Genomic DNA, 24,867 nt, shown 5'->3' with positions numbered 1-24,867 from the left:
AGAAAGAAGATAAAAAGAAAGTAGCGCTTTCACTGGCAAACTCTGTAAAGTGGCGCTAATGTGTGTGGGTGTAAATAACAGTCTGGCCTGTCTGCTGTCCACTCTGTATTGCTTTATTTAGGTATTTAACTATTTTTTCTCTCCATTCCGAGGTTTTGCTTTTCAATAGAAAACGGTCAGAAAATGAGGACATTTACAGCCAAAGTGTTCGGCCTTTTTTGGATCAATTTCACAGGGGAACAAATAAAGAAAAGGAGAGGCAAGAGAGAGTACCTTAAGAGCTGCCTCTTGAAATCAGCACGTAAGCAGGAGCGAGACAGAGACTGAAAGAGATGGAGGAATAAAGAGAGGAGGGCAGCCGCCGGAGGCAGATCAGGAGTAGTGGACACGGTCCTTGCCATGAAGGAAAAGAGACAGCGTTTATTTTTTCTCCGTTCTCTGCCCTTCCCAGAACGGCGGAGCCTTCCTGCAGCATAACAAAAGGCAGACGGCGGGTGGCCTCTGACTCCAGGCAGGTCAATTGCAGGGCCATTAGGTAGCACTTTCGCGTGCTAATGGCCCTGCGATATCAGAAGGGAGAGGGAAAATTCCTTTGTCCCCTCGTCCCCCCCACGTCCCCCGTGTCCCCCCCACTCCAAAATCTGGGGGGGATATATCCCCCGCGTCCCCCACACTTCCTACGCCCATGATTTCGGAGAGGGGTTTTCAACCATCTTTCCACTGAAAGTGTCTTATGAAAAGCAGCTTATATAAATTCATACTTGGCCACTGGATTTGACTGGCAGAACAAGCCGAATTACTCAAACGCTTTCAGTGACTGGCTTCAATCAAGGCTGCAGCGCTGAGACAGCAATGCTACAAGTTCTCGATGATGCCCTGCGAGTATTCGACTCAGACAACTCCTGTCTCCTGATCCCTCTAGACGTAGCTGCAGCCTTTGACACTGTAAACCATAACACTCTTCTAAACACACTAAAACAAAAAATGGGATTTGAAGGTACTGTGTTCAAATGGTTTGTATCATACCTTTTGGGCAGATCTCAGATGATTAAAATAGCAAACTGTCTCGCTACATCAAAGGCTGTAGATCAAGGTGTCCCTCAAAGCTCGATACTCGCACCCACCCTCGTCAATCTTTACATGGAACCGCTGGGAAACCTTCTAAAAAAAGTCTGGGATCTATTAGCTCAACTATGCTGACGACACCCAACTCTACCCTAAAGGTGTCCTCAGCGTACGACATTTATCTTCAGGAACCAGTACCTTCTTCTTTCTAAGGACCACCATACCCAAAGAAACTATGTGCTGTCACCAAACCCCCTCCTGTAGCAGAAGACTCGCACAACTCCAAAGGGGGAAAGAGGACGGAGTGAGAGGAAGCCCTAGCGCTGCAACGAGGGAACATGGGATTCTTGGTTCATTTCAGACCTTTAATTAATAATATCATGAATGTCAGAAACACACATGAGGGAGAGGAATTGGCGTAATTGTCAGAGCTGCAGACTTTGGAACTGGGGAACCAGTTTGGAGTCTTTGGCGTCGGCTCAACATCCTGTGATTCTGGACAACCCTCTTAATCTCCCCGTGCCTGCCAAGAAATGAATGTATACTTGTGTAACATAACTGATGCTCATGTAAAGCGCTCCAATACCTTCGGGTCAAGTTTGTCCTAAATAACATTTTTTTTAAAACTACTCATAAAATTGCCCCACCTTCAATTCATCGCTTATATTCCTTGGTGTGGGTAACGGAGCCATCTCAAGTCTCCTTATGTTTAAAGATTACACTTAATGCACGTTAAGATGCCTGATCCTTCTAGCAACAGGAGTAATAATAGTAGTATTGCTCTTATTTGCAATGGTATATACGTGTACAGCATGCTATTAGTAATACTGAAGATATTAGTACTAATAGCACCAGCAGTTATCATTGATGGGGTACTACAGACCCTATCAATAAAGTAGGGACACAGTTGTTTGCTTTAATTCATTTATTCTATTTGCTTTTGTTTCATTATTAATCTGCAGTTCTTTGTTGTACTGCAAATTATGCTCATTTTGGATTGAATATGGTTTGGTTGGTAAAAGTCCTTATTCGGGAACATGGCCAAGTTGTCACGATTCTTCCTTTTTCCTATAATAATATTACTTTTAAAAGCACATTTTTAAGTTAGTTTTTACAGAATTGGCAATTCTGGCGAAGCACTGTGAATGATAGATTAGACTTTAAAACCCACGGTTGGTCTGGGCCTCCTTCTGCTCTGCAGGGCCTACTGACCTCAGAGTCTTAGAATGAGATACTTTTCATTATAAAGTAACAGGTGTAATGTTTATATTTCATAAATTTATGACTATTTGCCAAGGGCAATACAGTCATTAAAATACAGTGAACCTTCTTTCAGGTGATTACTAAGCAATATAAACAATTCTAACTAATTTCACAACACCTCGTCTTTTAACCAGATCTTGTAGGATGTGTTTCAACAGGCATGACCTTTGAGAACTTTTTTTTTCTTTTTCAGGTTCCACGGATTTTGGAAACGTTACGTTTGTAGTTCCAGGAATCCATCCGTATTTTTATATAGGGACTGATGCCCTGAACCATACAGAACAATACACAGAAGCCACAGGTAGGTAATAAATTATCTTGAGCGTGGTTTGCCCTTTGCGTTAGCACAAGTGATGTCTAAGTGTATATATCGTTTGCCATGCACAGCTGCAAACAGAAAAATACATTGACCTGGCAGACCTTTACAGTTTGAATTCCATGGCATTTCTAATTGAGGGGTAAAACCCTGATAGAAAGTAGTCTTGGAAGCAATACACAGAACATTATCGTGAACAAAACACTTTATATGTGGCATTTTTAAAATCAGATGTATAAGTTGCTAAATCTAGTAAACAAGATTCTCTTCCATGTCCTCCTCCTTATAGTCCTAAACTCTGAATAGTCTGGCCCATGGTCAGGATGGTATAAAATCATTACAAAACTGGTGTTACACGTTGCAATGCAACCATTACCATGCAGGTAAGTACCATGCGTGCCATTTTCTGACACTTTACAATGCAGGACTTCACCACACAGGTGCTTTTCAAATTACATTTCAATAAGGGAATTAATGAGAAATGAGTGTCAGGAGCTCATGGGTTCAGGGGTGGGTAAGGGTTTAGGTTTGTAAGGCTTTTTAGGATTCAGGGATGGGTTAGGGGCTGCGAGGGTTTTTTTGGGTTCAGTATTGGATAAGGTACAGGACAGTAAAGGGCTTTAGTGTTCAGGGATGGGTAAATGTACAGGGTAGTAAAGCGATATTAGTAGAGTTTGAGGAATGGGTAAGGGATTTTTAAGGGTAGTGGGTCTTCAAGCAGGGCTAAGACAAGTAAAAATAAATAAAATATCCCCCAAAAAGATATATATATATATATATATTCAGTGAAAAAACCATAGGTTTCACACATGTTATAGTTAGCTGGACATTTTACTCGTAAAAAACCAATGAAATTGCCCCGTTATAGTTAGTTCAGCTAACTATAACTCGCACGCCCGCAATGCACTGCTGATGACGTCACATATTACATCACTCATGACATGGTCAGTGACATCACTCATGACATCACTGATGACATCTCAAATGACATCACTGATGACATCACTGATGACATCATCCAGTGAATGTGTGTTTTTCTGAAAATTAAATATGTTTTATATATGTATATCTCAAGGTCGATGGAAGAATAAATGGGTATATAAGTGTCTAAATGGATGATTTGTTTTTGAAAAATTGATTGTGTAACTGACTGATTAAGTGTATCATAGTGAATACATGGCTTAGTGAGTAATGTTTAAATATGTAAATATCTGTATCAGTCTCTCACTTTGTGTATAAGTGGCTGCATGGGTTGGTGAGTAGCTACATGGGTGTCTATATAGGTTATTAGTTGGTTTTTTGAGTATCAGTCTGAGTGTCTGCATGGTTCGGTGGGGGGTATTACGTAGTGCATAGGTGCATGAATGAGTGACTCACTGTTTGTATGGGTTGAACACAGCATGTGTGCAGGACTGTATGGGTGGATGAGTGTGTGTATGGGTGTGTTAGTGAGTGAATGACTGTCTCAATATTGTCTATATGAGTAACTACATATGTTTTAAACTAGTATATGTGACTATTGGTGTATATATGTGAGTATATGTGAGAGTGAGAGATTGAAAGAGTTCCTGTATGAATAAGTATGTGTTTCTATAAGTGATTGTTTAAAAGACTAAGTATGTGTAAGTTTCCGTAGAAGTAAGTGTGGTGGTGTGTGTATAACTGTATATGCAAGTAAATGTATGTTTGATTCTTTGTTAGCATGAGTGACTATGTGTGTGAGTAACTCTATGGATGAGTGGCATTGTGTAACAGGATGTATAGGTGTATGAGTACATATGATGAGTGAGTACATGTATGAGTGACTGAATTGGACTGTTGGTGAATGAGTGGATGTGTATGTGGATCTTAGAATTACTGAAAAGGTTGTTTTAACTGGTATTGGTATGTCCATTGTTTTGAACATTGTAGTTTCTATTTTTGAATGTGTGTGTCAAAGGTTATATTAGGGGAAGAGGAGGTCTGCCACTCTATCACAAGGATGATGTCATCAGTGATGTCATTTGAGATGTCATCAGTGATGTCATGAGTGATGTCACTGACCATGTCATGAGTGATGTAATATGTGACGTCATCAGCAGTGCATTGCGGGCGTGCGAGTTATAGTTAGCTGAACTAACTATAACGGGGCAATTTCATTGGTTTTTTACGAGTAAAATGTCCAGCTAACTATAACATGTGTGAAACCTATGGTTTTTTCACTGAATTTCTAAGGTTTTTTAAATGCTAATTCCTAACTATAACGTGTGTGAAACCTATGGTTTTTTCACTGAATTTCAAAGGTTTTTTAAATGCTAATTCCTAACTATAACGTGTGTGAAACCCATGGTTTTTTCAGTGAATTTGCAAGGTTTTTTAAATGCTAATTTTTTTTTTATTCTTCAATTTTTTCAAACATATTTTTAATTTAATTTTCTTACCTTTTATAAAGACTATGCTTTAATTTTTAAAATCCTTAAATATTTTTTTTTACTATATTTTTTAAAATAAACATGTAAAATTTATTTCCAGTTCTTTTTTTTTTTTTTAATTTCTTTTTAGTACGCGTACCGTAAGCTCACGGTAAGCGTACGGTTTACGCAACGTCCGTAATCTATCTACGCTGCTTGCGTATAGTTACGCACTTTGCGTAGCCGCGCGTACTGCGCGTGGGACGCGTGCGCGCTTACGCCACACGCGCACGTTACGCGGAAGTGCCGGGGAGTGACTGTTATGCGCATGCGCGCAAGCGCGTGTCTTTTTTACGCGCACGCGTACTTTTTGCCGTAAGCGTACCGTAAGCGTACGGTAGGTCATGTGATCTTGAAACACAACTTTTGATTGGTTGAAACTACTTTCAGTTCTAGAACTCTCCTACACCACACCCATTCCCCTCATTTCTGCTTGTGATCCCTTGGGAGAAGGAGCTGGTTTGTCTTTGGGATACGATGGCAGAACAGCAGAGCTCTTCTGAGAGTGAGGCTAGCACTAGCAGCACTGTCTTGAGGCAGAGATCGAGGAAACAAAAGCCTTCTTATGTTTGGGATTATTTTACTTTTCCAGAAGGCCAGCAAAAGGTGAATGCACCCTTAGTTACTTGCAAGCTGTGTCAGCGTGTACTTTCTAGAGGTAATCCTAACAGGAAGTATTCCTTTGGGAATCACACCATGAAGAGACACCTCCAGGATGTACACAGAAGGACACATGGTCATATTTTTGGAGGTAACTCTTCAGAAAGACGAGCCAGTACATCCACAGCAGCTCAGCCTGGACCATCACCTGCAGGGCTTACTCCTTCTTCTGCAGGTCAGGTGAGCCCTTCATCTGTGGGGGGAGAATCTCCTTTTGCTGGCCCTCTGGAAATGAACCCTCGATTTCGGAAGGTTGATATTCATTGCACATTTGTAAAGATCTAATTTGCCATAGGGAGACCAGTGTTTCCCTAGTGAACAACAAAATAGATCAGCACATTTGTCGCTTTGAATAATTTTCCCATGCTTCCTTTCCTCTGTCCCTGCATGAACACAACGGTTCTTTTAAGAGCCAACCTTATCTTTCATCTTTTTTTTACATATGTTTTTAAAAACTTTTTTTTATTTTTTTTTACCGTACGCGTACGGTGCGCGTACTTTTTTTTTATTTTTTAAAAAAAACACTAAAAATCATTTATCACATTACATTGTCCTTGAGAGACTACAATTATTATTATTGACTTACCATACTCACTGAAAAAATATTTATTCATTTCTTTTTTTAAAAAATAGTTTTAAAAATGTTTGTAGTTTTCGAAAATTTTCTATATCTATCTGGAAGAAAAGAAAAAAGTATTAATATTTTTTAAACATTTTATAATACAGTACACATATTTACATTTTTTACCCAAAAATCTTTTTGCCTTATTTTTGCTGTTTTCAGAATATATTGCATTTCACTATAAATTGTGAAAGCAATTGCATTCATCATTTTACAGCGGGCAAAAAAAAATACCAATCACAAAGATTGTATTAAAAAAGCCCTGATTCTTTTTTTAATTAAACTTAACATTATAGAAATGCATAATATTGTAAAAAAATATCATCTAATACCAATACTTATTTCTTTAAAATACCGTCTGATATGTTTGTTTCAGAACTATAATCACAATATTATATCTCAAATAACTCCAAAATACATCTGATTTCATTTCCTTTAGGCCAAATAGTAATTTTAATTTTTTTTTTGGAATAAATTTCCTACGGAAATCCAATAAAATTCTAAAGTTTAATTTGTCCAGATCTCACCGATTCTCTGTAACATTTTGGTTCACGAAAATTTTTTGAATAATTTATTTAGTCCACAATAGAATTGGTTACTTTTCCACATGGCCAAATAGTAATTTTTTAAATCATTTTTGAAAAAATTTCCAATGGCAGTCCAATAACATTCCAAAATTTAAAATGTGCAGAAGTTACCGATAATCTCTAAATTATTGGTTTTTCAAAATTGCAATAAAAATTAAAAAAGTCCACATTACAATTGGTTATCTTTCCATTAGGCCAAATGATAATTTTAAAAATCTTTTTTTTACAAAATTGCAATGGTAATCCAGTAAAATGGTAAAATTATTTTGTCCAGATCTTGCCAAGTCTCTCTAAAATTTAGGTTTCAGGAAGATTAGATAGGAATTTGCTAAATCAAAAGGCAAACGTTGTTTGAAAATCAATTGGGAATCATTACACAGTGTCCAGCCTTTTTCACATTTTAGATAAACTGTGTAATGTCCAGAAGTAACAGTAGGTCCATCATGGAAAATTATTGCAACAGTTACAAAAGTTTTTCCTGAAATTGATAATTGCTGTCCTGTAAACTTCTTTATTAAAGTATCCAATTTTGAACCATCAGCTCTACATCGTTGCATCATTAAAATTACATACTGTCCGTATTCCTTTAAAATTAATGTTGAAAACATGTCAGAATTACACTCACCACATTTCATGCTATGATTAGCATCTTTAACTAATTTTGCAAAAGTGACTGTTTTACTCTCTGGCAATGTCAAATAAATAAACCTTTCATTATCAACAATAGAGCCACATATATTATAACAATTATCACAACTATGTTCCCATTTATAAGAGAGACCAAAAAAAATGTCAATGGGAACTCCTTCTTCTTCCACTACCTGAAGAAAATACATCAAAAATTCATGTGCATCTTGCTGTTCATTTTGAGAAAACTGTGTTCGTCCTGAACATACATCTAAAAGTTTTCTAATGTCAGTAGCACTTTCTATTTGAGTTTTATCTTTACTCAACTTTTGAAAAAGGAGACTCAGCTCTGAACAGAATCTTTTTCCCTGATTTACTATTATCTGCTCTTGCAAACTTTCCAGATAAAATGCAACATTCAGCACTACATTTGCGTAGCAGTTGACACCAGAGCTATTTTCAAAATGACATCCTACAACCTGTTCTTCATTTTCCTTTTTCTTTTTGCTTGCAATTACATCACTCCTCTTTTTTTTCCTCTTCTCTACATCTTCACTACAGATATTCTCATTTTTTCTTTTACGAGAAACTACACGTTTCTCCAACACAGGATACTGACCTAAATGAGGAGCATAGCTTCTTCTTAATCTATTATACTCCTTTACACAATTTGTATCAGCACTAACTTTTGATTCTTCAAAGTCTATCATGAATAAACCTGATAATGTTTTGACTCGTGACAAAGCAACATATGCCATACCTTCTTTGAACACAGTTGAACCAATGTTCACAAATGCACAATCTACAGTCAATCCTTGAGACTTGTGAATAGTTACAGCATATGCTAGAGAAAACGGAAACTGCTTCCTACGTACATATAAGTCTTTCACAAGCATAAAACGAACTGTACAACGACAAATATCTTTAACTTCATCTATCTGATCAAATTTTATTTTTAAACATTCAATTCCTTCTTTTTTCTGATAATTAATAAAACCCACAACTCTTCCCATCGCTCCATTAACTAAACCTTTCTCAACATCCAAATTTCTCCTTAAAAACACTCTACAGTTCATGCAAACATATAGATTTTTTTCTAATCCAGCTGTTTTGGAGATGTTCTTCTCTAGTGAGTCCAATTTATTTTTCAGTTTGCCTGTTACTGTGACAGTAATTCTTCCATCCTCAATTTTGTCCACTGCTTCCAATTTCCTGATCTCTTCCTTTTCCAATTTCAAAAGCTCCTCATTGAATATTGAGCATTCACGTAGAGTAGGCATTAAGCAGATGACACTTTTGTTTTCTGCAATGTTCTTGTATATCTTCTCTGCAACTATTTCTTCCTTTGGAAATAAATTATGTAGCAGCCGAGTCTGTAATGCTTTTTTGCCAGCTTCTGTGAGTAGTCCAATCCTGATATCTTTCAGAATACTTCCATATTCTTCATCGTTTGCTTGCCTCATATTAGTTGTAAGTTCCTTGTACTCAAAGAAGGACCAAATATTTGTATTACCGATGCTTCCCAATGACTTCTTCGTGTCTTCATGTGTCACAGTATTAAACACTGGTTGTCCTTTAACTGGAGTAAGTTGCAAAAGATCTCCAAAAACTATGACGTGTTTTCCACCAAATAACACGTCATAGTCTGTCTTCAAAATTTGCTGCATTCTTAAATGCACAAAGGCAAGCATTAAGTTTGATACCATGCTCACCTCATCAATAATGAGAACTTGCATCTTCTTCAATACTCGTGAAACTTCCAAGGATGCTTCTCCAGTTAGCTTGTTGAATTGTATTTTGTTCTCATGCTCCACTGGTAACATTAGCAAACGATGTAAGGTGATTCCTTTTATGTTATATGCTGCTAACCCAGTTGGAGCAGTAACCACACAAGACAACGTAGAATCCGTTTTTTGCTTTAGGTAGCTTCTGATGACTTTAATTAGGAAACTTTTTCCAGTGCCAGCTTGTCCGCTTACATACATCCTGATTGGATGAAATGATGTGCATGAGCACTCTTTTTTTACATGTAGAAATCCGTGATCAATTTTGTTTTTGATCTCTTCATAAATTTGTTGCTGCTCTTGATTCAGTTGTCTTTCCAAATTTTCTAAGTCTATAAATTCTTCTTGAGCTTGATTCATAGCTGTTTCCACTTCATTCATGGCTATTGATGCTTCATTTTCAACGATTGGTTGTCCTAGGGGATCTTGACTGTGTGTTCCTGAACTTTGGCTGTCCTGAGAACTGTCTCTAGCTATTTCTGCTGCAATTGTAGTTTCCTGTTCAATTTCTTCATTTAACATTTGCAGATAAGTAGTGAATGTATTGCATTGTATGCTGTCTTTGCAAGCATTAAATGAATCCTCATAGCTTTGAAATTCTCCCAGTAGTTCATCCTCTGTACGCCATGGTTTAAACAACTGTAAAAGAGCCAAGTAGTAAAATTCTTTCTTGTCGGTAGTGTCGCAACTCAGCTTCCGGTGATTTATCAAACTTCCTTTGGTTTGCTTCACCAAACATCCTTCTTCACCAACAACTTTATATTTTCCATTATTAATGTCTTCTGCAGCTTTCCGTGAATAAATGTAGTTCTGCAACACTTCATAGAGACACATGTTCTCCAGATGATGACTTCTCTTGGGATAATATGTGTCCAACATGTTTGTTTTCAATATATCTGTACTTTCTGGGTCATTCTCGGCCAAATATTCAATTTCTCCAACAGATTTCAGTACCCGATTTCTCATTGCTGCAAGGCCTAAACTTGCCCAAATTATTCTTCTTGACTTTGAGTAGAGACTTGCAGAAGATAACCTATCTGAACATTCGTAGGATCCAATTTCTCGATGCGATAACATCTTCAAACTGAAACTGTACAGCTTCTTACTAACAGTCTTCTCATGAGAAATCTCTTCCCACATTTCCTTCAATTCTGTTTTTTCTGATTTCGTAATGTAAGACGTTACATATCGTGCAACAGCAATGGAATTGTCAGCTACATACTGTATATCCATGTTAGCGTTCCACATGGATAAAATGACTGGGTTGTAGTCATTTATATTTTTTGATTCTTCTTTTCTTTTAAGGTTGTAGGTATTCTTAGGTGATTTTCTTGTGATAGTATGTCTCACAGCTGACATAAAACTGTTTACTCTTCCATTTGAAAGAACAGGTCTAGGAAATCCAAATCGACATTTAGTGTAGTATTTTTCTTTGCTCTTGTATTTCCGTCGACAGTATTTTCCACACCGATGACTTTGGAAACGTAAAACTTGCTCCTTTAACTTGTTCTCTTCTGTGCTTTTTGGTATACCACATGTTGCATATTCTTCAATGTAAGATAACACTGCTTCATCAGTATCTGTTCCAAACTTTGGGGCATCCTTGATCCACAACAGCATATGAATATGAGGAGCACCTCTTGCCTGGTACTCTTTTCTCCAAAAGAAATCCACTACTTCTCCAAGGGGTGGATTTTTTTTATTGCAGATGAAGGACATCATAGCCTCAAATCTATGATTGAAATATCTGCAAACATTAACCGGATCCAATGAGCACAGTTCTCCTGCTGTCTTGTATTCGATGTTTTTAATGTTTGAATTGGCCTCTCGTAGAAAATCCAGTAAATCATCCCAAGCGTACTCGGCACAGCTTAGGGTAAGGAACCATGTTGGTGTTCCTAAATTGCGTAACATGCATTTTAGTTCACCATGGCGTCGGTACCAATATTCATTTGTCCCACGCTGACAAGCCATCAGATTGATCAGTTGTGTTTCCAAATGATCATCTCGGTGCTGCACTTTCTCCATAAAATCCTTAGCAGACACATTTTGTAAATGTACTCCACTTTTTAAAATGTGATTTACTGCATAAGACAGTGCAGACAAGTCGCTTTCAAATAAAAGATGGAACAAATAAGGAATATTTTGTCGAAATCTGGGATCTTCAGCATATAGTCTTGTAGTCCGATACTCTGAAGCTGGAATCTGTTCTGGACGTTCATCGTATCGTCCTCCTTTTCCCGTAGGAAACAGCTGGGGAAAACATCGAGCTTCCAAGCTCTCCTCCCATACACTCACGGGAGTTCCTTTTGCTTTCTTCATCTGAAAGAGATCAATATTGTCTCCCATAACTTCTTTCGAATGAAGAGGATGTATGCTAAAATGTTCATACATTTCTTCTTCCTTTGTCTTGTCCACTTTTTCAATTTGTCCAGTTGGTGTTTCTGTGTCTTCTTGAAAATCTTCGTCTTCTTCTTCTTCTATATAAATTGATTCATACCATTTGTTATTTTTTTTCAAATACAAATTTGCTCTTTGTACTTTCCGCACATCTACCAGCTCCTGCCAAATCTTCTTATTCTTTGTAGGTACACCATTAACCAGAATAATTAATGGTTCAGTTTCCAAAGTATCCGCATCAATAGTTTCCATATTTTTTTTCAAATCCAAGGGCAAATACACCACTCTACCTTTTAAACCTCTCAGTAAATCTGAAGGAGGTAATTTACCAGTTTTGGGCTCCATACGTACTATGGTCTGGAACGGATGAACACATTGAATGAGTATAGACTCATATGTATTTAATTCAGAAAGTTCAGCAGGAATAGCATCCAATTCTAAATTATTATGTACAGCTCTGGTCGGCATTCTATTTTCCTCTAACTTGTTGTAACAGTATTTACAAATACGCTGATCTTCACCCAATTCAAAACAATTTTCAAGAAATATATATGTGGCAAAATCCATCCACTTATAATTATCTTCATTTTCACTCTTTCTGTAGAGATCAACATTCCTAGTTTGTTTTCTATAATGAGTTCTGCGGCAACAAATACAAGTAACATTTGGTCTTTCATTAGAGACTATTGCAAATTTTGTTATGTGATCATTAAATGTCTTACTTACAGAAGGTTCTACATTCTCTTCCACTTCTTCCTCATTTACTGTGTCCTTCTCTGCACTGTTTTGTTCAGGACCAAAGTAACAAAACTGAATTTCATCAACAACCTTCTCTACATCTGATACCGTTCCTCGGAACAGAGCCCTATTCAATTCATTTAACTTTATTGCTGGACTTTTGACAAAATACAACCGTCTCACAAACTTTCTCATTTCAGTATGATGAACAGCCAGCATCCTAAAATGATGGAAAACACTATTGCACACTTTTCTAGATAGACAAGCCAGAGAATGACCCTGCAAACCAGTATTCTCTCTCACTCTGCATGGATCCAGACTTTGAAGCACCTTAATCTTCTGTTTTACACTTTTTTTACTATATTCTCTTAGAAACTCTCGAAATCTGTCAATAGATTCCTGACGCACAGTGCAAATACTACTACAATTCCAAGTGTACACTGGGGCTTTAGGACGTCTCCCCATTGCCTCATCTGCCATCACTTGTACCTCATCTCTTGGAACCATTATCTCCTTCTCCATTATGCAACCATTTTTTACTTCGTATGAACGACCTCTGGTGTCAACTGCATGCAGCAAACTATTACTTTGAAAATAGCTCTCTTCATTAAAAAAAGGTTCACTACTTGAACTATGCATCCACTTTCCTAAAAACACTTTACAAAAGTTTGTTCTGTTCACTACTCTTTTGCTTTTGCTTTGTGATTTCAGTACATTAACCATTTTATCTAATGTACGCATCCTATTCAAAATTAATATGAATAGTTTCCTTTTTAATTCTAATGCTTTTGCTGCAATGGCTTCAATTTCTTTTTTTCTCTTGTAATATTTTGCCTTTTGCTTATATTTCTTCACATCCTTTATCAAATTGGACATAACTCTTCTCTGAAACATTTTTCTACGTATCTCTTTAAACGCTGTTTTTCTGTTTATGTAAAACTTTTCAGTTGCAGAAGGTATATTTGCATTAACTAAATTCTCAATTTTTTGCTGTTCTCTTCGTTTTGTTACATTCTTCCCAGGACAGACATTTTGTACATTTTTCTTTGTTTTGAATATTTTTTTAAGAAATTGTTTTTTCTGCTTACCAGAAGATTTTTTCTTTTTCCCAACATGAGCATCTTCTACTAACTTTGGTCCTCCAGTTGTCTTCAAATATAGTTTTTTTTTTAGCGTTTTTTGAACTCGAGATTTTGTAGGCATCTTAAATTTTGTTCACTGTTCTTCAGCAATACCTGAAAAAAACTAAAAAAAAATCCTTTATTGTATTTAAATATATTACTACATTTCTTTTCACAATAGTCACAAAACAAAATTTCTTTGCCAATTTGAATGCACACAAACTGCTCTTTTTTTTGGGCAAGTGAAAATCTCTTTTACAAACTGTCACATTATGAAACCACTTTTCAGATTTTTTAAAAAGCCCATGTCCAGAGTGCTACACTCCAGCAAGGGCAACCAGCCTTAGTGAAGCTCAATGTATTTGCATTACAGACTGAAACCTGAAAACCCCACTCGCTTCTAAATACTGTGCATGACTATACACGGCAAGCACATGGGTGTGTGCTAAGACTCTGCTTCTTCCCCCAAAAATTCACTCCCCCTTTCCATCTAATGCAACTGTGAAATCACCAGAGCAAGACGCAATAAATCTCTGCCTATAATTCCTCTATGCACACAGAGTCATGTTTTCACATTAGTCCCAAAACGAAATTTCTTTGCCATTTTTAAAGCACACTTACTGCTCTTTTTTTTTTCGGGGCAAGTGAAAATCACTTTTACAGACTGACACATTATGAAACCTTTTTTTTTAATTTATTTAATTGCACTTGTCCAAGCTGTTTTTTTCAGACCACCACCATGTGTATTCGCGGTGACTGCCTACACTCCAGCAAGGGCAACCAGCCTTAGTGATGCTGAATGTATTTGCATTACAGACTTAAACCTGAAAACCCCACTCGCTTGTAAATACTGTGCATGACTATACATGGCAAGCACATGGGTGTGTGCTAAGACTCTGCTTCTTCCCCCAAAAATTCGCTCCCCCTTTCCATCTAATGCAACTGTGAAATCACCAGAGCAAGACGCAATAAATCTCTGCCTATAATTCCTCTATGCACACAGAGTCATGTTTTCACATTAGTCCCAAAACGAAATTTCTTTGCCATTTTGAAAGCACACTTACTGCTCTTTTTTTTTCGGGCCAAGTGAAAATCACTTTTTACAATTGGAAATCACTTTTACAGACTGACACATTATGAAACCACTTTTTTTGATTTATTTAAATGCACATGTCCAAGCTGTTTTTTCAGACCACCACCATGTGTATTCTCTGTGACTGCCTACACTCCAGCAAGGGCAACCAGCCTTAGTGATGCTGAATGTATTTGCATTACAGACTTAAACCTGAAAACCCCACTCGCTTCTAAATACTGTGCATGACTATACATGGCAAGCACATGGGTGTGTGCTAAGACTCTGCTTCTTCCCCCAAAAATTCGCTCCCCCTTTCCATCTAATGCAACTATGAAATCACCAGAGCAAGACGCAATAAATCTCTGCCTATAATTCCTCTATGCACACAGAGTCATGTTTTCACATTAGTCCCAAAACGAAATTTCTTTGCCATTTTTAAAGCACACTTACTGCTCTTTTTTTTTTCGGGGCAAGTGAAAATCACTTTTACAGACTGACACATTATGAAACCTTTTTTTTTAATTTATTTAATTGCACATGTCCAAGCTGTTTTTTCAGACCACCACCATGTGTATTCTCTGTGACTGCCTACACTCCAGCAAGGGCAACCAGCCTTAGTGATGCTGAATGTATTTGCATTACAGACTTAAACCTGAAAACCCCACTCGCTTCTAAATACTGTGCATGACTATACATGGCAAGCACATGGGTGTGTGCTAAGACTCTGCTTCTTCCCCCAAAAATTCGCCCCCCTTTCCATCTAATGCAACTGTGAAATCACCAGAGCAAGACGCAATAAATCTCTGCCTATAATTCCTCTATGCACACAGAGTCATGTTTTCACATTAGTCCCAAAACGAAATTTCTTTGCCATTTTGAAAGCACACTTACTGCTCTTTTTTTTTCGGGCCAAGTGAAAATCACTTTTTACAATTGGAAATCACTTTTACAGACTGACACATTATGAAACCACTTTTTTTGATTTATTTAAATGCACATGTCCAAGCTGTTTTTTCAGACCACCACCATGTGTATTCTCTGTGACTGCCTACACTCCAGCAAGGGCAACCAGCCTTAGTGATGCTGAATGTATTTGCATTACAGACTTAAACCTGAAAACCCCACTCGCTTCTAAATACTGTGCATGACTATACATGGCAAGCACATGAGTGTGTGCTAAGACTCTGCTTCTTCCCCCAAAAATTCGCTCCCCCTTTCCATCTAATGCAACTGTGAAATCACCAGAGCAAGACGCAATAAATCTCTGCCTATAATTCCTCTATGCACACAGAGTCATGTTTTCACATTAGTCCCAAAACGAAATTTCTTTGCCATTTTTAAAGCACACTTACTGCTCTTTTTTTTTTCGGGGCAAGTGAAAATCACTTTTACAGACTGACACATTATGAAACCTTTTTTTTTAATTTATTTAATTGCACTTGTCCAAGCTGTTTTTTTCAGACCACCACCATGTGTATTCGCGGTGACTGCCTACACTCCAGCAAGGGCAACCAGCCTTAGTGATGCTGAATGTATTTGCATTACAGACTTAAACCTGAAAACCCCACTCGCTTCTAAATACTGTGCATGACTATACATGGCAAGCACATGGGTGTGTGCTAAGACTCTGCTTCTTCCCCCAAAAATTCGCTCCCCCTTTCCATCTAATGCAACTGTGAAATCACCAGAGCAAGACGCAATAAATCTCTGCCTATAATTCCTCTATGCACACAGTCATTTTTTCACATTAGTCCCAAAACGAAATTTCTTTGCCATTTTGAAAGCACACTTACTGCTCTTTTTTTTTCGGGCCAAGTGAAAATCACTTTTTACAATTGGAAATCACTTTTACAGACTGACACATTATAAAACCACTTTTTTTGATTTATTTAAATGCACATGTCCAAGCTGTTTTTTCAGACCACCACCATGTGTATTCTCTGTGACTGCCTACACTCCAGCAAGGGCAACCAGCCTTAGTGATGCTGAATGTATTTGCATTACAGACTTAAACCTGAAAACCCCACTCGCTTCTAAATACTGTGCATGACTATACATGGCAAGCACATGGGTGTGTGCTAAGACTCTGCTTCTTCCCCCAAAAATTCGCTCCCCCTTTCCATCTAATGCAACTATGAAATCACCAGAGCAAGACGCAATAAATCTCTGCCTATAATTCTTCTATGCACACAGAGTCATGTTTTCACATTAGTCCCAAAACGAAATTTCTTTGCCAATTTGAAAGCACACTTACTGCTCTTTTTTTTTTCGGGGCAAGTGTAAATCACTTTTACAGACTGACACATTATGAAACCACCATGTGTAACTACAACAAAAACAATTCCCATTTCTATTATTCATTTCTTAAGTTACCACATACATCCCCTCTCTAACTGTAAACTCACCTTTAAAATTAGTTAGTTGTGAAAGAAATGTGACACTCAAACAGCAGATTATCAGAGCCAGGATCTCTGTTGTGTTCACCTCTCTCCTCTCAGCAGAACCAGATAATGGCAAACTTTCCCTCTATTTTTCCACACATATACATGTAAGTTTCAAATCTCAGTGCTTCCCCCTTTTTTTCAAATGTAATCACACATTTCTATTGGTTGAAAACCAACCCTTTTCCAAAAGTACCCTTCCCCCAACTTGACTTCTGCCTAGTACCCTTCCCCCAACTTGACTTCTGCCTGCTACCATAGCAACAGCTCATGGAACACTGCTGTGTAGAGTTAGGTCAGAAGTTCGACACACAATGTTTCAATTCCACAGAGCAAGAGTGCTTGACTTTTCAAACCTTACAGCAAATCCATAGTACTGTTCTTTGGTTACACATTTTTTTGTACCAATACAAAACATGCTTCTATTAATTTACACATACAGCCTAGTTTTTATTCTAGAATGGTATGAAACAGCCAATCAGTTCTTTTTGTTTTGAAAAAAATATGTATGCCTCCATTTCCAAACTGTCTTTCTTTTCATATTGCCATTCTACTGAAAGACACCTCCTGAGTGCATCCAGTTCTCCTTTGAAGATGTTCACAGTGTGGATTGTAGGGCACAGCTATGTCTTCTGGAGTGAAAAGTTTGCAGAGAAAACAGGTATGGTGAGAGACCTTGCTTTGCCAAATGTAGACATTAAATGGATTGGTCAGAGAGGGTTAAAGTGGCACCAATTGATGCCATTGGTGAAATCCTTCATTCAAATCCAACACCCTGACCTCATAATAGTGCACTGTGGTGGCAATGACCTAGGCACTTTGACTGGGGTAGGTCTGGAAATGCTTATGAAGGACACCTTTGCACAACTGTTTACACTTTTCCCTAAAACTGCCTTTGTGTTTTCCAACATATGCCAAAGGCAAAAATGGAACTGGTCCAATCATTTCTGTCCGCAGATTGACAAAGCAAGAAAGCACGTCAACAAATCTGTTTCTGCTTTCCTCCGTGACTATGGTATGGGTGCCATTTACCACAACAACTTGCGTTATGACATGCAAGACATTTATAGAGGAGATGGTGTGCACTTCAATGATGAAGGGAACAGAGTCTTCCTCTTGAACCTTAGACTCTGCATCGGTACTTACTTGTAGGTACCACTAAAAAAATGACTTCATAAACACAACAGCTCTTTTTAGAGCTCCCTAATTTCTAAACTCTTAAATCTGCTTTTCATTTATTTATTTTTATTTTTTTTACCGTACGCTTACCGTAAGCTTACGGTACGCGTACCCCGTGATTTTTTTTAAAATCAATAAATGTTTTTTTTGTACTTTTCTGTCCTTCTTTGACCCCCTTACAAATGTTAGGGGGTCTGTAACTCTCCTCATTGCCCCCTTTCCTTGTTTTCTCTGTTTTTTTTCTGAGTGAAACACACAAAATGGCGGCCGCCGCTTCCTGGTTTCGGCCGATTCGAATGTTTACTAAGATCTATGGGCCAATCAGAATCTCCTTCGCGCACGCCATGTTTCTTCCGTACGCTTACCGTAAGCTTACCGTACGCGTACCCCGTGATTTTTTTTAAAAATCAATAAATGTTTGTTTTGTACTTTACAGTCCTTCTTTGACCCCCTCACAAATGTAAGGGGGTCTGTAACTCTCCTCATTGCCCCCTTTTCTTGTTTTCACTCTTTTTTTTTCAGAGTGAAACACAGAAAATGGCGGCCGCCGCTTCCTGGTTTCGGCCGATTCGAATGTTTACTAAGATCTAAGAGCCAATCAGAATCGCGCTCGCGCACGCCACCGTACGCGTACCGTAAGCTTACCGTAAGCGTACGGTAAGCGTACCGTAAGCGGGCTCAGATATATATATTGATTTAAAGGCTATTTTCTCAGAATCTACTGAACAGATTTACACCAAACCTACAAAAGGCACTTCCTTGACCTAGGGACTACCTCTCTGCCAAATTTTGAGTAATTCTGTTCAGCCGTTCGGGCTGTAGCTCGTTCTAAAGGTCCTATGGAAAAATGCATGGGAAAAACGCGTTTTGGGACCCCCCTTTTATCTCAGCCCCTGCTTGACGGATCCCCCCGAGACTTTCAGGGTAGGAGCGGAGCGTAGCGCCCCACCTATTTTGAGAAATTCGCGAGGATTCGTCGACCGGCGCCAAAGTTATTCAAAATAGAATGTTGAGGTTTTCCTATGGAAACGTGGTCCTAACTATAACTACCTACTGGCGACCGCCAGTAGGTAATATATATATATATATATATATATTACCTACTGGCGGTCGCCAGTAGGTAGTTATAGTTAGGACCCTGTTTCCATAGGAAATCCGCAACATTCTATTTGGAATAACTTTGGCGCCGGTCGACGAATCCTCGCGAAATTTTCAAAATAGGTGGGGCGCTACGCTCCGCTCCTACCCTGAAAGTCTCGGGGGGATTCGTCAAGCAGGGGCCGAGAAAAAAGGGGGGTCCCAAAACGCGTTTTCCCCATGCATTTTTCCATAGGACCTTTAGACACAGCTACAGCCCGAACGGCTGAACAGAATTACTTGAAATTTGGCAGAGAGGTAGCCATAAGGTCAAGGAAGTGCCTTTTGCAGGTCTGGTGTAAATCTGTTCAGTATTTCCTGAGAAAATAGCATTTAAAAGCATATATATATGTGGGCGGAGCCTAACCACACATCTCATCCTGAGATCTGATTGGCTGTCAGCACTTCATCCAAGAAGTGTTGGCAGCCATCTTGGGACCAATATACATGATAGCACCTCATTAAAAAGCATTGCAGTTAATAGAAGGTTTTAAGACTTTAGTTACATTATAAATCATTTGTTGATGGTACCATACTCATTTTAGGAATTGTGGTATGTTCTAAGGTGATTTCACCATGTGAAAAAGCCTTCTGCTGGGATATCATGATTGAGAGAAAAATATTTTCTCATGCTTTTACCACAGAGGTTTGGAAGGTGATCTATAGGCTAAACTGAGAGCTTATTTTCTGTAAATTCACATTATCTTTCTCAGTCATGTGAGAATGAAGTCTGACATTCTCAGTAAAACATGTACATCCAACAAGGGCAGAGACTGTCAGTTGATTCCTTTGTGTTCTACTGCAGCTTCCCAGAGTGTTCCAAAGAACTACTAGAGCGCTAACAGTCCTACTTATGATAAACGTATGGCACACCTGAAGCCATCTTGCTTGGATTAAAGTGGTAACTCTTAAAACATTTAATTTAAAAAGGAACAAAATGAGGGGGTTCATTTTTCCATAAAAAGTATGATTAGTGCTGCAGAAAGAAAAACTAGGGCACATTTTGAGTGACTTCTCAAATCCTCTTCTATTTCATTAAAAAATTCTGACATGCAGACTGAAACATGCACTTTCAATACCAGCAGCAGTTTTCCCTGGTGAGCAGTAGCTTTACTACAGTGATCTAATGAGCAAAAAGAGTGCTAACATTCTGAATTTATGGCAAATGTGTGACACATCTGAATGCCTTCTTGATGGAATCAAAGTAAAAAACTGAAAGTATTTCCTACTGAGGAGACTGCAGTAAATGAGGAAATTAGGAAACTTCATAACAAATAAGTCTCCCAAGATGGCCACCAGAGACAAAAGAGCCCAAATGTAGCCCAAATATCACCCAGATGTAGCCCAAGTATAGCCCAATGACAGAATGTCCCAGAATGTTCTTAAAAACAACTAGAGCGCTTACTGTCTTCATTATGACAAAAGTATGGCACACCTGAAGCCATCTTGATTGGAATAAACTGGTAACACTTAAAACATTTAATTTAAAAAGGAACACAATGAGGAGGTTCATTTTGCCATAGAAATTATGATTAATGCTGAAGAAAGAAAATGAGGGCACATTTTGAGTGACTTCTCAAATCCTCTTCTATTTCATTAAAAAATTCTGACATGCAGACTGAAACATGCACTTTTAATACCAGGAGCAGACTTCCATGGTGCAGTAGTTTTACTACAGTGATCTAATGAGCAACTAGAGTGCTAACATTCAGAATTTATGGCAAATGTGTGACATATCTGAATACCTTCATGATGGAATCAAAGTAAAAAACTGAAAGCATTTCCTACTGAGGAGACTGCAGTACATGAGGAAATTAGGAAACTTCATAACAAATAAATCTCCCAAGATGGCCACCGGAGACAAAAGAGCCCAAATGTAGCCCAAAATCACCCAGATGTAGCCCAAATATAGCCCAATGACAGAAGTGTGCAAAACACTTATTATTTTGTGTTTTTGCAGTGTTATATAGTGCAGACTTGTCAGGTATTGGAGTGCTTTACATGAGCATTGGTTACATCACACAAGAACAAATTCATTTTGGTTGTAGACATGGGGAGACTAAGTGATTTGACCAGAATCACAGAATGTCGAGCTGAAGCAGAAACTTCAACCTGGTTCCCCAGTTGCTAAGTCTGCAGTTCTGGAAGTAACACCACATCCTCTCCCCTAAGTGCAACATTTAATCAAGTGGTCAACTGGATAAAAAAACATAAAGATAACAAATAATTTAAAAGTGCTTTGTCGCTATTTGAAAACTCAGAAAATATGTCCTTATTTTAGTCTTTTAGAGCACTAACCATAATTTTGATGCCAATAAGACCCTCTCATATATGTAATTTCTAAAGGAAATGCTCTAGGTATTACAGTTTTGATTACATCAAGATGATGTCAGGCGTTCCACACTTTTGTAATAAATATAGAATGTTAGCAATCTAGTTGTTCATTAGGATACTGTTGAGAGGCAGAGGCCAGGGGCACGGACTCTGAAAATTGAAGGCAGGTAGGAGGGTGCAAAGGCAACAATTTAACCACACTGAGCAGGCAGGAAGGGCCGTGGAAGCACAACAGACTATGGAGGGCAGTGGAAAGGGGGGCAGGGGCAACAAACCAACAATACAGGACTTGCAAGAGAGGCTGTTGGAGGGAAGATCTATTACGGGTCAAGGAAGCTAGGGGCGGTCCCCAGATCCCCGGGAGCCACCACAGAACTGAGCAGGAGAGTGAGTCAGGGACAAAAGGGGCACCTTAATTTGAGCCGGGGTGCCTAGGAACGCTTGCTCCAAAAATGAAGAAAACAGACATATGAGACATGGAATTGGAGGCAGAATACAATGGCAGTTTAATGAGAAGATGCAACTTCAAAGAAACCGCAGAATAGAGACATAAAGTACAAAATACAGAATCCAGATAATCATACAGCTGTCATAATATTCTCTGTATCTCAATTAATGTACTGACAGAGAGAGAGAGAAAACACATCTATAAATGCATCATGGGAAACAAGTTACACCAAGGAAAATGTTACCTAGGAACACTCACGTTTACTCTTAGAGCAAGCATTCCTGCAATTACAATACAAAATCTTTTAAATGCAAAAGTAAAGAGAACAATGGTTAAACATAACATGACATTTCATATAGGTAAAATAGAATAAGATACTTCAAGCAAAGCAGAGCAAGACATTTTAAGCAAAGGAAGACAAGAGCTCCCAGCTCTTGGGGAAAACCTGCACTGCCTGTTAACCTACATACAGACGGCGAGGTAGTCCGTCGATATCTGTGGGTGCTCCCTTTTTATATCATTTTGTGGGCTCCTTTGCACGCTACATCTACCTACGTATGCTACCCAAAAGCTTCGTCTGCAGATTTTACCAGACATTTCGTCATTTACCCACTTAATGCTGACAATGGACTGGGTGAAAAGGTCAGTCTCTCAGGCCAATCGCTTATCGTAAGTTCCATAGAGCAAGCAGAAAATAATGGGTATTGTACGGGAATTCAATATATTCATGTATAAAATCTCCTCAGTTCTCCTAACTTGACGCTCTGCGGTTGCCACTTCCTTAAAAGCGGGAAACCTGCCCAGGAAGCAAGTACCAGTCCAGGATGCAGCCTACTGTATGTCGACAGCTTCAGGGGGATGTTGAACTTTGATACCGAGCACGGAGCACTCGGGTAGGGTGGGGGCTACTAGTTTGGATCAGAAGGCCTCGCAGACCTGCCTTCAGACTGCTATACACTAAAATTGCAGAGCTATGGTCAATTTAACAAAGAGGCCTACATATTGAACAGAAGGGCCTACACAGGGGTTTTATGCTGGCTGAGTGGTAAGGATGTCTCAGGATAATTATATAGCAACACAGGACCCGCTGGTCAATTTAATACGGCCTACAAATGCAGCTGGCAGGGCAAGGACAAGGGTCTCATACTTCAGGTGTGGACAGAACGGGCCAGGGGCCCCCTGTGATACAAAATCTACCCTCCTTCAAGGCTGTGGCAATGTAATAGACCATTGTGGGCAGAAGGAAGAGGCAATGGCAGTAAAACCATACATGCCAACAGACCCGATTCAGCCAGGAAACGTCCAATGTTTTTAAGCTCAAATGGGCTTTATTTGATCTGTCTCCTGTCTACAATATCCTCTTTTTCAATGTAACTCAAAGGGGAAAATCAATACCCCAGTTTTTTTTCAAAATCTCCCTCTTACCAAGTTCAAAATGTTCGCAAGTATGGTACATTGGATCATGGAAGGAAATGGGATAGGGACATGGACTTGGATAACAGAGGACAGGAGGGACATGGAGAGGTGCACCAAACTGACCCTGCAGGGCAGGCATCAGGGTTTGCAGCAGCACAATACACCACACAGGGCATGCAGGACGGGAGTGCAGCACAACAATCCATAGAAAGCAAGAGGGAGGGGACAGGACCATGCACATGGACAACAGAGAACAGAGGGGCAAGAGGCAATGGTAGCTAGTTGACCATAATGGACAGACAGGAGAGAAAGCTGCAGCATAACAGACCATAAAGGGCAGGAGGGACGGATCAGGGGCATTACAATGGAACAGACAAGCCAGGAGGGAGGGAGTAGGGCTGGGGGAAAGGGGGCAGGGCAGGAGCAGCAAGATAGCCATGGAGGTCAGGCAGGATGGGCACTAGAAGCAAGACACACCATGAAGAGCAACAGTGAGACTGTGATGGCATACACACAGACCATGGAGGGAAGGTGGGAGGGGGTCAGGGGCAGCTAACTGACCCCACAGGGAAGGTGGGAGGGGCCATGGCAGCACAGAAGACCATGCATGGCAAGTGGGAGGGTTAGTGGCAGCACAATGGCTTTGATGGGCAAGAAGGAGGGTGGAGGGGCATGCACAAAGGACGATGGAGGATAGAAGGGAGGGTCAGGACCTGTGCACAGACAAGAAAGTTCAGGGGAAGGGACCTCACAACAGACCACACGGGGCAGGCAGGAGGAGCAGTTGCAGCACAACAGACCAGGGAGGGCAGAAGGGTGTGGCAGTACAATGGACCATGTAGGACAGGAGGAAGAGGATAGGGGCATGGCATGTGAACAGGCAGGGTGGAGGTGGCAGGGACAGGTTACAGTCATCTGACAATGCTAGGCAGGTGGGAGGGGAGTGGCAGCTCAACAGAACACTCAGAGTAGATAGGAGTGGCAGGTCCATGGGACATGGTGGGCAAAAAGGATGGAGCAGGGGCATGCACAAAGACATCGGAGGGCAGGGGGAAGGAGAATAGGGGCAGCAAGCTAAGCACAAAGTTTAAGCAGGAGGTCAATGATGGGGCATAGAATTGGGCAATGGAGGGCAGGAGGAGTGGACTGGTACATCATACTAAATTGAGGGCAGTGGCAGCACATCAGACCATGCATGGCAGGA

At 39.3% G+C, this 24,867-nt stretch overlaps 1 protein-coding gene across 1 annotated transcript in view; it reads left to right on the top strand.

The window, feature by feature from the left end:
- The window catches only part of PM20D2 (peptidase M20 domain containing 2), a 141,938-nt gene that overhangs the window by 93,224 nt on the left and 23,847 nt on the right, over window positions 1-24,867 (top strand). Inside the window, exon 6 of the mRNA XM_085611174.1 lies at window positions 2,522-2,629. Within this exon, the coding sequence (XP_085467300.1) occupies window positions 2,522-2,629 (108 nt within the window). The remainder of the gene's footprint in view (window positions 1-2,521; window positions 2,630-24,867) is intronic.

Source organism: Triturus cristatus, chromosome 6 (genome assembly GCF_964204655.1).
Source record: "Triturus cristatus chromosome 6, aTriCri1.1, whole genome shotgun sequence".
Taxonomy (NCBI): Eukaryota; Metazoa; Chordata; class Amphibia; order Caudata; family Salamandridae; genus Triturus; species Triturus cristatus.
Note: the sequence above shows the minus strand (reverse complement) of the source record. Positions and strands in the feature narration are given on the sequence as shown.